The sequence below is a fragment of the Ambystoma mexicanum genome, chromosome 1p (assembly GCF_040938575.1).
Source record: "Ambystoma mexicanum isolate Mex_15411 chromosome 1p, UKY_AmexF1_1, whole genome shotgun sequence".
Classification (NCBI taxonomy): domain Eukaryota; kingdom Metazoa; phylum Chordata; class Amphibia; order Caudata; family Ambystomatidae; genus Ambystoma; species Ambystoma mexicanum.
Genome location: NC_090921.1, coordinates 989,050,347 through 989,067,273, shown reverse-complemented (window position 1 = coordinate 989,067,273; position 16,927 = coordinate 989,050,347). Strand labels below are relative to the sequence as shown.

The 16,927-nt window shown below is 44.4% G+C and overlaps 1 protein-coding gene across 1 annotated transcript in view; it reads right to left on the bottom strand.

The window, feature by feature from the left end:
• GINS3 (GINS complex subunit 3) overlaps positions 1-11,352 on the bottom strand; it is a 109,741-nt gene extending 98,389 nt beyond the window's left edge. The window contains exon 1 of the mRNA XM_069654531.1: positions 11,091-11,352. Within this exon, the coding sequence (XP_069510632.1) occupies positions 11,091-11,258 (168 nt within the window). The 5' untranslated portion in view covers positions 11,259-11,352. The remainder of the gene's footprint in view (positions 1-11,090) is intronic.
• Positions 11,353-16,927: the final 5,575 nt, after the last annotated feature.

The window sequence follows — 16,927 nt, the reverse complement described above, 5'->3', positions numbered from 1 at the left end:
CAGGTGGACCCCTGGGTGGATACAATTGTTAGTAATCCTGGGGCCCGCAATATCCAAACGCACAAGGTTTTCCCTGGTGGGTTGTATATATGCAGGCCCATGTAACAATTAGTTCAGTTGTTGTGCAGTGTTATTTCTGCTAAGGCCTCCCCCTGAGGTCGGAAGCGGAGGGCGGGTACTTAGGCAGCAGAGTCCAGCGCCCCCTGTTGTATGGGGGATGTTGGATGTTGTTCATTCAAAATGATTCACATCTCTTGCGCCCAGACAGTAACTGGTGTGCGGCGCGAGTGAGCACAAGGGCAGATCTGTACTATTCCAAATGGGTCTATGGAGAGCTGTAAGGTGATCAGCTGCAATGTACGGGGGCTTAATAATCCACTGAAGGCCCGCAAGGTGATCCAATACTGTGAGAGACAAAGTGCTAAGGTGGCCCTTTTACAAGAAACTCACTTGGTGGGAAGGGGGGAATGAGGGGGTCGCTAGGTCCTGTGGGTACTTCAAACATTACACCTCCTATTTCTTATATCCGTCTGGGGTCATGACACTTGTGCACAAGTCACTCAGCATTCGCACCGTGGAAGCCGTGGTCGACCTGAAGGGGAGATTTGTGATAGTCTCGGGATGCTGGGGATCCACGCTGGTGACCTTTGTTAATATATATGGCCCAAACGTCGATGACCACTCTCTTTTTTTAGTCGCTACTATGCAGATGCCACAAGTACCTCCATACCAACATCGTATGGGTGGGGGATCTCAATATCACCTTGGACCAGGAAAAAGATAGGCCTGACGAGGGGGGCGCCCACACTCACGAGCAGCGGAAGCGGTGCAGAGGTGCCTGCGTGAGCTGGAGCTGGGGGATGTGTGGAGGCTCCTAAGGCCGGAGGGCAGGGAATACTCATTCCATTCAACGGGTCATGGTACCTCTACACACATGGATTATATCCTGGCGAGCCCATCCTTGGTATATAGAACGACCAACTGCGTACTTTGTCCCAGAACGTTATCGGACCATTCGCCTGTCCTCTGGTCCCTGCACTCGGATCCCGGGGGTGTCTCTCTACCCTTTTGGAGATTCAAGGCCGCAGCCTTAGCGGACGTAGTGTTTACCTAAGTCTGGTCAAATCATATTTTCGAGCGAATCTGGGCACGGTCTCCACGATGAGCTCCATGTGAGAGGCATTCAAGGTGGTCCTGTAGGGTGGGTGTCTGTCCCTAGATCTGGGAATGTTAAAAACGATATGCAGACAACTATCTGAAACATGGAGAAAGCGTTCGATTCCGTAGAGTGGAGCTACTTTTTTGAGGTGCTCAGGCAGGTGGGCTTCCCAGAGAACTTCCTGATGGCAGTGCGACTGCTGTATGCTGGTGCGAACGCTCAAGTTGGGTTAAGAGGCAAGCAATCTTGGGCTTTCGACCTGGGCCGCGGAACTAGACAGGGATGCCCGCTCTCACCATCACTCTTTGCAATTGCGATAGAGCCACTGCAGCCCGGCTGTGGAAATTCCATTTGCAGAGAGGCCTGGCGCTTGGCGGTGCTAGGGAGCTGGTGTCATTGTACGCGGACGATGCCATTCTGTACCTCAAAGATCCTGCAACCAATTTGCGACCACTATCGCAGGAGGTCGCTAGGTTTGAATAGGCCTCGGGCGGAGGATAAACTAGACAAAGTCCATCTTGTTCCCATTGAAGAAGGCCACAGTGCAGCCCCCAAGTACCGAAGGATGTAGGTGGGAGCAGAAGTCAGTCAGGTACGTCGCGATGCCCGCAGATTGCTGGAGGAAAACCATAGAGTGTACCTAAACGCTCTGAGGTTCAAGGTGGAGAGATGGTGTAAACTCCCCATGGGTCGAATAACGATTGCTAAAATGGTGGTGGTCCCCAAACTACTCTACATTTTCCAAAACATCCCAGTAATGCCAGGAGTAAGCTACTTCGCAGAGTTGAAGGCCCAGCTGGTCAGGCTGGCCTGGCACCCACAGAACCCGCAGGTTAGCTGGGATACCCTAGTTCTCCCCCGGGAAAGCGGAGGTGTGGGGCCCCCCGCATTCCACCACCTCCCAACGAACTATACCTCCTCGAAGCACAAATATACTTACGTCCTACTGGATGCCGGTGGCCCAATTTTATCCTTGCGTGTGCATAGAGAGGTGCTCAGTATGTCCGTTCACCCTCAAGGAGTCTTGATGTCAAGGAGAGTGCTGGATAAATGTAAACTCGATCCAGTGGCGTGTACAGTACATGCATGAAACAGGGCCCTGAAGCGGCTGTGGGTCGATATCCCCTTCGGCCCGGGCCTTCAGTTATGGAACATTCCTGCCACCAACATGTGACAAAGCCATAGTTCAGAAATGGAGGGGAGTGGGGATTGAACTCTTGGCGGACTTATACCCGGGGGGATCATTTGTGACCCAGGAGCTATTTTCCAAAAAAATGGGAGTGGGGTTTCAGCGCAGATTACGGTACTACAGAATCCGAGCTGCCTTTAGGTATCGGTCCCCATCGTTCCCCAGCATGCCGCCGAAACTCCCGTTGTTCAAATTCATAGTGGGCTCCCCAGCATCGAAAGGCGCGGTCTCTATATTGTAGGGTAAATTCAAGGCTACCCCCCCCCCCCCCGAGGAGGCCCTGAAGTGTAAACGAAGATGGGCGGAGGATGCAGGGGTTACCTTCACTGTCAAGCAATGGGCACTGCTCTGTGAGCATACACATAGTGGGGCATTCAAAACTCAATTACAGTTGATCCAATTCAAGACCCTGCACAGAGCGTACCCAACCGCAGCACACATGTACCGATTTGATTGCAGCAGGGTGAGCAGTTGTCCCAAGTGTAAAGCTGACCCAGCGGATTTTCACCATATGATGTAGGCATGCCCTAAGCTTCTGGGAAGGGGTGGTTGAGATTCTCTCCAGAACGCTAGGGCGCACATTGCCATCTGAAATAATGTGCTGTATATTTGGCTGGCTTCCCGGTATACCTAAACAGCATTAGAAACTGCTTACGACATGCACGATAGTCGCTAGGTGATGTATTCTGAGGAAATGGACCGGCCCACTCCCCCCCAGGGACCAGGACTTGGCTCACAGACTTGGTCTGGCTTATTGACACTGATAAAGAATATGGCTATTTATGTGGTCAGCAGATCAGGCCGAAGAATGTATGGGGCCCCTTCGTGGCCTACCTACTATTGGAAGGCACGGACTCGGACACCCAAGATACAGGGCAAGAACCATAAGTAGGGTGCCGACACCCAACTCAGGTGGATCCTTGTAGCACTGAGCCTAAGAGAGCTCGCTCCTATCGCCCGGCCCTTGCTAGCCACTTACTGTCCGCTTTTTAACAATTTGTATATGTTGTGCTTCTGCTTTTACACCTCATTATGATATTGTATGTTAAAATGCCTTGAGACGTGAATCACGCAATAAAGAAAGTAAAAAAATATATATATAGACTGACATCATGAAAAAGGGTTTGCTTTTATGTGGATTGTCAAATGTTCTTGATATCATGCTGAACAGCAGGCTGGAAGCTTTTAAAGGGATCTGTAGATCCAAGTGACCTTATTATATACCTTGGTTTAGTGTGTGTCTTAAAATTCTGACAGTCGTGCAAAACAGGATATTTTTTAGGCTTGCGTTATTTTGTATCCACAGTTTCTATCATCAAACTGCAGACACCAATATGCTTAATGTTGTTACTTTTGGGGCAGACAAGACTCACATTGCTCAAAGTAGGTTTTTTGCATTCTGTCTTATTCTGCAACTTGTCATTTTCCATTCAGGATGTGAAAAATAATATTACAATTGTGCTGTTTTGGCTTAACTGTTTTCTATAAGGAGTAAGCAGTTGTCAGGTTGCTTTACTATGTAATTAGTGCATTTATAAAGTAAACCCTGCAAGACAAGAATTATTGTAGGCCTTGAAAGCCAAAACATAAATGTGGTTTATGAAGTCGAGTTTGGAAGCTGTGTGGTCAAGTGCATACATTGCAGAGTGGGAAAAAATCCTGGCTTCAATATTTAACCAGTGACAAGAAAATGTGTGGAGTCACAAACAGAATACTTGTGCGCTATTTATCACTACTATATTCAGAAAAGACGTCTCTAGCAGCAATTCCGTACCCACCAACCCATCCACAAAGGCTGGCAACAATTAACAATAGTATAATGAAAACGGGGGTAGGAATGCGCTTGACACTGTTAAACTAAAGTAAATCAACAGTCTTGCTGAATACAATGTTTTTAATAATAAAGCTTTCTTTGAAGAACAGCCGACACGTGTTTCGACACTTAGGTCGTTTTCAAGGCACACAAAACTAAAGATCATCAATTAGCTGGTTATATCCGGATCAAAATATTGAAAAAGTTCCCATCACTTGGGAAATATGGCGAAATGCAAAAGAACAAGGTACTAGTTGCCGTATTGGCCGACTGAATTATATAGCTCGATATATCGAGTGAGAAACATATATACCAGGATAAATTTATCCGCCATATTTCCCAAGTGATGGGAACTTTTTCAATATTTTGATCCGGATATAACCAGCTAATTGATGATCTTTAGTTTTGTGTGCCTTGAAAACGACCTAAGTGTCGAAACACGTGTCGGCTGTTCTTCAAAGAAAGCTTTATTATTAAAAACATTGTATTCAGCAAGACTGTTGATTTACTTTAGTTTAACAGTGTCAAGCGCATTCCTACCCCCGTTTTCATTATACTATTGTCAATATTTAACCAAATAGTTAAATCTAAATGTGACTTTACAGCAAACATTAAAGTGCTTAGAATTGATTAAGTTCACACTATTTGAAAAATAAATCCCTGTTTTAGAATGCTATTCAAGGCATAAAATAAGCAGGGTTGCATAATATTTTGCTATGCAATTCTGTAGGTTTGCTAATTAAATGGACACGTGTAGCAAAGTTAGCTATTTAGGTTGCACTCTTCAATGCAAGCACAGCTCGCCCTGCATTCCTCACTTGCCCTCAGTGCTCTCTTCACCCTCTTTTCTATGTTCACTTAGAATGCTAATGCAGAGAAAGAGCAGCAGTAATCATCTCATCCACTCCCAAGTGCCAAAGGCATGTGTGGGAGTGCTAGGCAAGAATGTTTTACTTTTTCAAATAATCGCAAACCAGAAGTAATGGTGATGATCCTCGTATTACTCTTTCTATATCCTGTCTGGCAGAGACCAGTGTGTGTCAACTTCATATTTTTTTAAAAAGACAGACATGCAATTCCATTCCAAAAATGTAAGCTGTTACATAATGCATAATTACAGTATTGATACTGTAAGACGCTGCATCATCACCATGCTCTACAATAAAGTTAAGGTGTATCTAAATTTCACAGTGTCAATTATATTTCATTTTTTGGGGAAAGATGGATCATATTGACAAGTGAACACTTAATGTAAATGAGAACATGATCAAATGCTTTTGATGACAACCTAGGTCTGCAACCTGCAGGTTGCATACATCTTGCAACTGGTGCTCAACCTATGAGTGAATCCATACTTGCTGACATTATATATTATCACCCTGTTGCTTTACACCAGGTACCCTAAGAGCAAGATGATCCCAACTACAGTATTCCAACTAGTTTGCCCATTTCTCTGCCTGCTAGGCAATCCACTGTGCTTAGTCCTTCTTTCGTCTTACATAATGAATATACAAGCAAACTAGAGTAGTGATCAATAGTTCCATCCACTCTCTACATCTACAGATCTACTGCAATACGAAACACCAGAGCTCGCTTTGCTTTATGGTTATGATACTATATACTACCACCTGCAGGAGACAACTGGCCAAAGTGATTTCAGAGCCTTTTTAGCATATCTATTTATGTGTCCATTCATGTAGCTAACCTTTTACATTTTACAGACATTCATCTATGGCTCGTAAAGTCTTTTTACCCACTCGCAAAGTAGAGTAGATTTTATGAAGGGCGAGTAGCATTTACAAGAGATGTTTTAAACATTTAACATTTAATTTGTTTGCAGTAAATGTCAAATACAAGTTTCACTGTGCATGGCTGGCCTCTGGGTGGCAGCAGTGTGCCAAACAAATGGTTTTGTAGTATGCACCATTTTACAGAAATTGCATTTTACATGCATTGTCCGTTGCTATAGGTCGAGTGCATTACTCTTAGGTTGAATAGGTAAACTAAGTTACCCGACCTGCAGGTTTAGCTGAAGTTTAAAGAATTTGCCAGGCCTGACTCCTCTCACTAATGTCTTATTTCAGCAGTTCGCAAAACTGTTGTATTGTTGGTCATTTCATGTCATGGGTACAAATAATTTGGTGACATTAACCTTATTAGTACAAAATTGCTATTCAAATGGGTCAGTTTGTTAATCAAAAGATTTTTCCCTTAGCAAACTCTGCTAATCAATTTTTAAAAACGAATTTATGCCTTGACATCTGGTGAGGCAGGATTGCCTGAGCTTTTTGATTTATAATTCTAAAATAAGGGAAATTTGGCTTCTGAAAGTGAGATCTGCTAACCAGATCCCGTTTTCATAGTGCTCATGCCAAAAAACCTGCTGCAACCATGTGCATTGCCGGGACATCTACTGACAACCCCAGCAGTGGAAATAGGGAAGATTCAAAGGTCATATGTGCATTCCTGAGCCCAGCTACTGGACCCCTAGGGTTTCCCAGGTAGCAAGAAGCGGTGTACTGTCTGTAGGTATAGAATTGAGGTGGTGGGTGACTTTTTATGGCAAGTTACTAGCTTCCAACTTGAAATGATGCACCCTGCTTTAGGTACACTCATTAACTAATAACCAAAAATGGTAACACTTGCAGAATACATCCAATAGAAGACTGAGAAGAGCAAGATGGTGCCTTATCGCATGAGATCCTGTTTTTTCCGTTTGGTTCAGGGACACCTTTTGGTTTCAACTTTTTATTATTTTTATTTATTTAAAAACTTCATTTTGTCCAAACAATGTTGCATGGTCAACTATGAATGGTTCTACATGACTAACAGTTTTTAATCCACTGGAAATTTACTTTTTCTTTCAGTTGATCATATGCTCAAAAGTATATATGTATTTTCTTTCTAAAGTTAGCAAGATTGACAAGTATTGTATACTTCAGTAAAGTGTCATCACCTGCAATGTTATCTCCTAAATGTCCATTAAGTTAGCCTTGTGGTGTACGATCCTGCATAACACCTTCTGCAGGGTCTCCTCTTATGCCAGGACTATAAAACAATAGTAATATTTACACTTTTTTACTAAAATGGACAAATGGGTGGTCTTAGTATTTAAAGACATAGCCTGTCGTAATGGATGATAACAAAATAGAGATTGCAGTGTCTTTAGTACCACACGCTGTTTGTTTCTCTTTACTTAGTTATCAGCTACTGCCGAGATGACAAGGATTCAGACTAACACAACTTGATCTCCATTCTGGCTAAGGGAATGAAAAAGAATACTGCGTTGTCGACAGAGTTCTGAATTGTCCGCAGGTACTGAACGTGGGGCTAATTATTGTGGTTCTAAATGCAACAGAAGATATGGAGCTGGCTACATGGCTCTTTATGCAGTACCAAAGAACTAGAGTAACAGGGGATACCAGGAATATCCAACTACTGTGACCTGGCCTGGATAGAAAATGTATTAGAAAAACATCAAAGGTCAGAGTAGTAAGAGTGTTCAGGTGGTTGTTGTTGGTATAGCAACAAAATCTACATACTCAAGCTAAATATAGAATCTGCATCTATCACTATCTCAACAATCAATGAGGAGAAACAATTAAATTCAAACCTCTAGGCAATCAAACAATTTAATATTTTTATTTATTAACATTTGTTAAATAAATCTCTAGAAAAAGTATAATTTTAGTAAAAAACATACAATAACATTGGTATCTACAATATTATTAACAATAGTTCATATGGATCAATCCCTCCATTTCATTGTCGGATTGATCTGATACAAAATTCTCATCCATAAATCACATCCAACCACACTACAACCATACCACATACATACACAAGCCCAATAATAGAATCATTCATAATACAAACAATGATAAAACAATTTATCCTCAAAAATATACAACAATCTAAAACATCATCATACAATATCTGGTCCGTTATTAATGTAGACCATCAATATAACACCTAAAAGCCATTTCCTTGTAATTATGAACTCTACTGGCTCGGGTGGGCTTGACTTCTAATTTTGTTCATAAATAACAAAACAACCCCAACCCGACATGTTTCTTTCTGTATCACGTCCAGTAACCAGAAATTCTTCAGGGGTGTTATGGTCCAGCAGAGTCAGATGGATTGTACATGGACAAGAAAGAGATATGTAGTATGCCCCAACAACACACACCTAGATGTAAACAAAAGAACACTGAATCAATCAAGCTGAAAATGCTCTTATTATATGATTGATCAATACTGCCAACGTGTAATTATTAAACGTGGCGTAGACTAGGTAGTTAATACCTTGCAACCATCCTCTACTGAAAAGTAGGTGGACAAAGATCCACAAACATATCAGAAGCACCATAATGAATTGGTGCCTCTAAAAACTATCCACCATCACCAACACCTCGTGACACCTTTTAGACATTCCAAATCAACCAAGTAAAACCTCGCCAGGAAATGAAACCACAAGTGACCAAGTGAACAGCATCATCGTGACACCACAGTAAGAAAAAGATCCCATAGTGAAAGTGTTTATTTGAAAAAACACTTACATTGCGTCTCTTATAATTATGCGGTGTACGACCCGGGACAGGGGTAACCTACAAGATCACAGAGGTAAAGGCATCGTGTCGCCACAATAGTCATCCGGATTCTTTATGCAGTACGACAGACAGGCTGCTACTGGGATCAAGACCCAACACATTAGAAGCTCCATTTAGTGATTTCTGAGGTCTGTTTCTTTGAGAGAGAAAATGAATCAATGTCTTTTTTCACCCTTTGCTGCTTAACGAGTAAAGAAGCTTGATGCACAATACTCACCTCAGTGTCTTTAATAGAATCTAAAAACCTACTGACAAAAATGAGGGTGGTTATCCATTAGTGCTGAAGGTGATTGCATGGTTAAACCAGTGTGAATATAGGGCTTTCAAAGTGTACTTTAGGCAACAACATCAGACAGAAAGGGAAGTATTTTGCTTATGTTTTTTTGCCAGTGGCTCACCAGGGAGCCAAGGACAAGAGAGGCAAGGGGCACGATAGACCAGAAGACAAAATACACAAGCTAGCCAAGGACCAGAGGAGCTAAAGATCAGAGGAGAGCGACTCCCATGGAGCTCAAGGACCAGACATGGGCTGGACCAGAGCAGTTAAAGACCACAGGACTGTGACGAACCAGAGGGACAATGGACCCGAGTAGTAGCTCACCAGGGCGCCACAGATTACAGGAGAGCAACTAACCAGAAAGCTATGGACCAGAAGGGAGATGACAAAAAGGAACAGGTCACCAGAGAGCCAAAAACCCAAGGGGAGACAGACCAGGCGATGCAAGGTCCAAAGGAGCCTAAAACATGCTTTATAAATCCCATACCTACAAGAACCAATACAGAAGAGGCACTACCTGCCATACGTTTTTTCAACAGAAAGCGGTGCCTATCCTAATCTACGGAGGGGAAAACGCATTTGGCTGCTTGTCCAATCTGTGGAATTCATTAGAAAACATCTTCTGGACTCGAGTGCTAAACTTACCAAAGGGTACATCAACCGTTTGTATACGGACTGAACTAGGTCTGATTTCAATCCACGCAAGAGTCTCATGGAACTTACGAAGTCTATCGTAAAACAATGATGATGGACCCGGTTCCTCAATTCGGCATTTTACACAACCCTGATTCCGATAAAGAGCACACCATCCTCTTTAAATGGAACTGCCTGTGTCAAGACTTATTGGAAGAGTATGACATCACTCCCACAAAGTTAATAGAAAATCCAGAGGCGGCCAAGAGGAAGTTCTGGAGACTGGACTGGACCAAGACCTGCGATCTAAGATCAAATTCCAAAATGATGCACGAAGTACCGGGTGAGGCTAAAGCATACGACCAACGCCACAATTATCTAACACGCCTGCGAAATCAGCATGCAAGGGCCTTATATATGCCATTTAGACTAAATGCATTTCCAACAGAAGAATGCATAGGTATTTGGTCCAAGCAAGCAAACCTTAATCCTATCTGCCGGTTTTGTAACAATGACAAAGAAACATTAAAACATCTGATTATGTCATGCCCGGAACTTGAGCATCAAAGAGGACTTAGTTTTGCCCCAGTGATTAATATCCATTGTACAAGGAGCATTGAAGAGTGGTGGAAAGTACTTTTTGAAGGATCCAATAGAGCAGCACTGTTCGCCCTAATACATTTTCTTGAAGTGCTAAAAATCCGGCTGGATGAACAAGAAATAATCGAAAGGGATAAAGAAAAGGTCTGTACTGGGTAGAACAAGGGCATGTTTCTCCGTTCATAAAGTGACCAAATGGACTTATTAAAGCCATTAGGAGGGTGGGAGGAAGGAAATGGACAAGTGTAATGGTGTGATTTGTGTTATGTCTTGTCTTTTTAAAGGTTGAACAAACCATTAAAAAAATTAAAAAAATAAATAAAAATTATAATAACAATGTTTAATTCTAACATACAATATCATCATACATACCAAAGTGCCACACTCCTGCTGGGACTGGGAGATGTAGTCCAAGTCATAATTGTAAATTGAGCATTCAGGGACGTGTGGCACTAGGTTTATACTGGAGACATACATGACAAGTCCCAGAATGCAACATTGAAACGAGGACTACACTAACGTCTCCTGACATCAATCGAGCATACTGTTTTGCGATTGTTTTATGCTTCTTACTTTTGAGAGCTGTCTGCAATGTTTGGAGTGCGCGTTTTTTTTATTCAACACATTTGCATGGGAGTCCGCTTGTTTTAAAGGGGCATTCAGCTTATTTTTTTTTTAATTCTGACCTGCACCACTTTTGCAGTCTCGGCATTACATCTACAATTAACACCGATTTGCACTCGTTGTATAGCACCTATCGCCAGAACCCCCTAGCCTGCCTCTTAATGTGGTGCGTCCTCGCCTATTACCTGGGGGATGGTGTCTGTGTCCCCACTCTTCTCCAGGAAACCAAGTCGAGGAAGCGCGCTCTCAGTCACGCAAGGCAGCCTCTCGTGCGACATCACTATGTCATCCAGGGACAACATACTCTCCTCTCGGCCCAGGCCGGGGGGCACCGGAGCGTAGGCCTCTGACATTCCGATGAGAAATGTGTGCGTGAAGAAAAGAAACTAAAAATAAAAGTGAAATCTCCCGCCACTGTAATGTGTTCCCATTAGAGAAAGGGACCTAACAGCGACTCTACATCACCTGACTTGAGGATTCGTTTCATATTTTCCATAGAGTATGCTGTAGTATATCTCGTTTTTACAAAGTCAGACGTTTGTGTTGAGAGAGCGAATACGAGCTCTAGCGGGGGCTTTACAAGCCGTTGGATAGTAATGCTTTACAATCACTGCTCATGTTGGTGGGGAGGGGGAGGGTTTGCTGGGGTCAGAGTATAACTCAGCTTCAGGATGAGTGAATATTGTATGCTGAAAGATGTGGGTTGGGAAATAAGATTACACCATGGATGGGTGTGCATTTGCAGATTTTGGGTGGGCCAAGCCCTACCCTTTCTACGCCTTTGAGCACTTATAGCATAGCTATTAGCCCTCAACCTTTATATACTTGCCAACACTACAGATTTAGGCAGTAGGCTACTGCTTTTTAAGCAGGCCTAGCGCCTACAGATTTCAGTGACAGATCCTGTTAGGACAGACACGCAGAGGTAGTTTCAACATCTGTTTATTGGAAACATCAAACATTAACTGCTGTACCCTTCTCCCTCCCTCTTTCGTCATGACTCACTGGTTACCACGTGACCCTGTGTCTCTATCTTAAAGGGACACTAGCCCTGCAACAACACCCCCGACAAATGTCCTTGCATCATTATCAGCATTCTTCAACTAAACGTGCTGGTTTCTTCACAGTTCTTTGGGGTCAGCTGCTGGTGGCTTCTTCTGGGTTATCCTCTGGTGGTGCCACTCTCTTCATTTCTGGTCAAGGTGGGAACCTTGGGGGAGGGCTCCTCAAGCCGAGCGCTCGCGCTCTTATTGGCTTCTAGGAAGGGAGCTCGCTCCTCCCTCGCAAAGGAGGGGGGGAACTCTCTTCGGGAGCGCGAGCTTCCGTGTGTGCTCGTGCTCCGCTCCGCCCCCACATGGGTGGGGGCTACTCCGGAGCGAGCGGGAGCGGAAAAACTTCCCGCCCCTGCACTCGGCCGCGCTAAGGAATGCCGCGGGCCTAAATGAGGAGAATCGGCAGGCCCCTGATGTGTCGGGTAATGCGATACGGGGCCGCCGACTCTTCTCCGTGAAAAAACAACTCCCTTCTTCCGCACGCTGCGCTCACGCTGGGCTACACAATGAACCTTATATCATTAGCCCCTGTCATATCAATAACTGCATCACAATACTGTACTACAGCACATAATTCACGGAGCTCTGAAAATAACGTCTAGTTATCTGGAGAGCAGGAAAAGAAGAGGAGGAATACATGAAGAGGAAGGGCTAAGGCACAGAGACTAGAGATTGGAACTACAGGGAATGATGGGACTTGAAGTTTTTTTAAAACAAATTTTTTTTCACGAAATATGATTTATTTGTTGAAACTGCTGGAGAGTGAATTAAAGAGAAGAGAAAGCTTAATGCTCGCCTCCGTCTTGACATAGAATGAACTATTTCGAGATATTTCCTTCTCTTAATTTTCGGCTATCACCATGGTTCCTTTTACTGCCGTAACTTTGAGAGGCTGTGGGGCAAACCGAGAGTCGGTTTTCTTGACTGTCATTTGTTATACTAGCACTTCATCTCTGACTTGAAACTCCTTTGGGCGTGCCCCTCTTCTTTCATCTGCCTGGATGCGAGCATGTTCTTTTATCTCTGTGTCTCTCCTTAAGATCGCGGGATCTGCTTCTGGCTGGTTTGCTGGATGTCGTATTATTTGTGTGCGAACTTGGTATTTCACCATGAGTTCTGCCGGGGTCTTATTCATGGCTTTGTGCGTCGTGTTGCGGTAGTCACGAAGCATTCTGCATAGTGCTTCGTGCGGATCTACATTTTCGATTCTTGCTCGCTGTAAAATCTTTTTGATGGAAGCCATGAATCTTTCGGCCATCCCGTTGGCTTAGGGCCAGCAAGGTGTAAATTTCTGGTGTCTGAACCCTAGGTGCTTGGCAAATATTGCAAATTCATGCCCGCAGAACGGCGGACCCTTGTCTGATTTGATGACTACTGCTATTCCCCATTCGCTCATTGAAACTGTACTTTAAAATCAAACAGCAACACGGTACATTTGGTAAAGTACATTTATTTGACATTAAATGTTTATAGAATATTCAGCAATTGCCATATGAACTCGGAATGCCATTTATTTTCTTTTATCTCTATCCGCAAAAACTGTTCCATTTTATCGTGAGTCACGCGCTGTTCCTTTATGGTACACAGGGTGTTGGTTTTCGTTAAAAGAAGCACTTTGGTCGCACGGTGAGCCGCAAGGCTGTTCCATCAAGTAGGCACTAGGCCAGCGTAAAGGTTGATATGTTGCTTCTAGCCGCTAGTACAGCGTAAGGGCATATGTGTAATGATTTTGCACTAACCTGTCTCGTGCAGCAATTTACGAGGCAATTGGGGAGTCCCCTGAGGACCCTAACACCTCCCTCCTCCCTAAATAGGGAACCGAAGGGGTGTGCAAGGGATCCCAGGGAAACCCTCCTGGGGGAAAAAACCCTGCTGGAACGGATGAGAAGCTGGATCGGTCGCGTCTCCGCTGGCTGCAGCTCCTCACGAATTGCGGGATTAACCGGGTCTGGTCACTGTACCTCGGTGAAGTCCTGATTAAAAATAAGTGAACGAGAGTTGAGAGAAGGAACTAGGTACAAGAGGAATCAATATCTTGATTGGGTAAGTACCTATGTTGTCTGGAAGATGGGGACTATCTGTGGGCGGCGGAACGGGAAGGCTAGGCAGAATGGTAAGGCTGTAGGAAAGAGTAGAGAAGAAAGGTAAGTATAGGTATGAGGTATAGAATAGTAACTCCCTAGTTGCGAACTCACGTAGCGTCTGTAGAGAGTAGCGACGCTCTGGGCTTCGGCTCTGCTGGACCATATCCGGAATCCATGAGAAAACGCGATGACGTCAGAGGACATCTGACTCGCGAACGTGAAAACACTGCACCGTAACCCAGAGGATGAGAGGCCATCTTGGAAGAGGGAAAAGCGGCGAGTGCCCGCAATCTCCAGCGTTGCCACAGGGAACGCCGGTGCCAGCTAGCCGTGACAGTATGCCTCCTTCCAAGGGCAACACCTCCTGGTTTGCCCGGATGATACCTGTGAAAACGGCGAACCAGTAAGGGGGCGTGAACTGATGAAGCTGGTTCCCACGTACGGTCGGCCACCGAGTAACCCTTCCAGTGGATCAAATATTGCAGTCGACCGCGATGATAACGGGAATCACAAATGCCCGAGACTTCGAACTCCGGACCTTCCGTAGTAGCTACTGGAGGCGGGTCGGACCTTGTAGATCGGCCAAAACGATCCGATCTGTGAAGTTTGAGTTGCGAAACATGAAAAACTGGGTAAATCCTGGATCAAGAAGGTGGGAGCTGTAACTCGAAAGCCAAAGGACCTTTTGCTCTTAATACTGTAAAAGGTCCAAAATATTTCGGAGACAATTTAGAGGGAACCAGATGTCTGGGCAGAAACTTTGCTGAGAGCCAGACCATATTCCCCGGAACAATCACAGGAGCCGATGAACGATGCAAGTCAGCATAACGTTTAGAATGCTCTTGAGCTTCTAATAATGCGGTTCTGGCCAAAAGATGTCCCTGTTGAATATCGCCCATTAGGGCGTCCACATCTGGAAAGGCCGAAGCTCTGAGAAGAGACGATGAATAGCAAGAAGGATCGTACCCATAGGTACAATGAAAGGGACTGGTTTTGATAGACGCATGAGGAGCATTATTGTAGGCAAACTCTGCCAAGGGTAACAAATCCTTCCAATTGTCCTGTGCCGCTGATACAAAACAGCGCAGATACGTCTCCAGAGTCTGATTTAAACGTTCAGTCTGCCCATATGTTTGAGGATGGTATCCCGAACTCAAGGCTCTCTTTATGCCTAAAGCAGAGCAGACTTGTTGCCAATATCGTGAAATATATTGGGAACCTCGATCTGACACTATGCTGTCAGGAAGACCATGCCGGGAAAAGATGGAGTCTATGAACTGTCTTGCCATCTGTGGTGCTGTCGGTACTGAGGGTAGGGATTGGAAATGAGCCAATTTGGTGAAATAATCCACTGTCACCATAATGGTTGTATGATCTTTAGACACAGGTAAGTCAACTATAAAATCTGTGGAAATCAATTGCCAAGGACGAGTAGGTATTTGGACTAGAGCCAGCTTTCCCAATGGTTTACTGCGAGGAACCTTGACTTGCAAACAGACTACACAGGAAGAGACGTAATCAGTCACGTCCCTTCTTAAGGTTTCCCACCAAAAATGTCTCAGTATGAGTTCTTGGGTACTGGCTATTCCACGATGTCCAGCCACCATAGAATCGTGGCACATGTGCATGACTTCCGTTCGGAGCTGGAGTGAGGGAATGTACACCAGATGACCCCGGTAGAAACATCCGTCTTCGAGACTTAGTCCCCATTTGTCTGCCTGACCTCTAATGGAGTCCATTAAGACTAGAGTTTGGGCTGCTACAGAGTGGAGAAAGTCCTGAACCATAGATATGAACGTAGCATGAGGAAACAATCTCTCGGTCTGAAAACCAGATTTGCAATCAGGATCTCTACGTGATAGAGCATCAGCTTGAAGATTGATTTTACCCGGAATAATAGTGAAAGTGATATTGTAGGGAGAGAAAAAATGGGCCCATCTTGCTTGCCGGCTGTTACGTGTCCCCGCGTACTGTAAACTCTTGAGATTCTGATGGTCGGTGCGGACCTCAATGGGATGTTGGGAACCCAACAGGAGATGTCTCCATTCCTGGAAGGCCTGTTTTATAGCCAGCAACTCTTTCTCTAACACCGTGTAATTGATCTCAGTGGGAGAAAAAGTCTTGGACAGAAAAGCCACAGGCTGTTCTGGTCCTTGAGTAAAAGCTTGTTTAAGCACCGCACCCAATGCAAAATGGGAGGCATCAGTTTCTACTATAAACGGTAAGTTTTGATCCGGGATTCGTAAGAGAGGAGCAGAAGTAAAGAGTGTCTTTAAAGTATCAAAGGCTGACTGGGCGTCCTCTGTCCAACAAAAGGGCTTTCCTTTCTTGAGTAGTCTTGTAAGGGGCAGAACGATTGATGAGAATCCAGCTATAAATTTCCTATAGAAATTCGAAAACCCCAGAAATCTCTGTAGTTCCTTGACAGAACTAGGGGAGGACCATTCCAGAATAGCGGTCACCTTACGAGGATCCATGGATATTCCAGTAGGGGACAAAACGAACCCCAGGTAAGTGACTGTAGTCTGATGGAATATACACTTTTCAGGCTTGCAATAGAGGTGGTTACTCCGTAATCGGTGTAATACCTGACATACGTGTCGGTGATGTTCTTTTGGATTCCTGGAAAATACCAATATGTCGTCAAGGTACACCACTACCGTATGAAGAAGGAGGTCTGAGAATATATGATCAATGAACCTTTGAAACACTGCCGGGGCATTCGCGAGTCCGAAGGGCATTACTCGGTATTCGAAATGTCCAAAAGGGGTACGAAATGCGGTCTTCCACTCATCCCCTTCCTTAACTCTAATGAGGTGATATGCCCCTCTGAGGTCCAACTTTGTGTAAATAGTTGCCCCTTTTACTGCTTCTAGGATGTCCGGT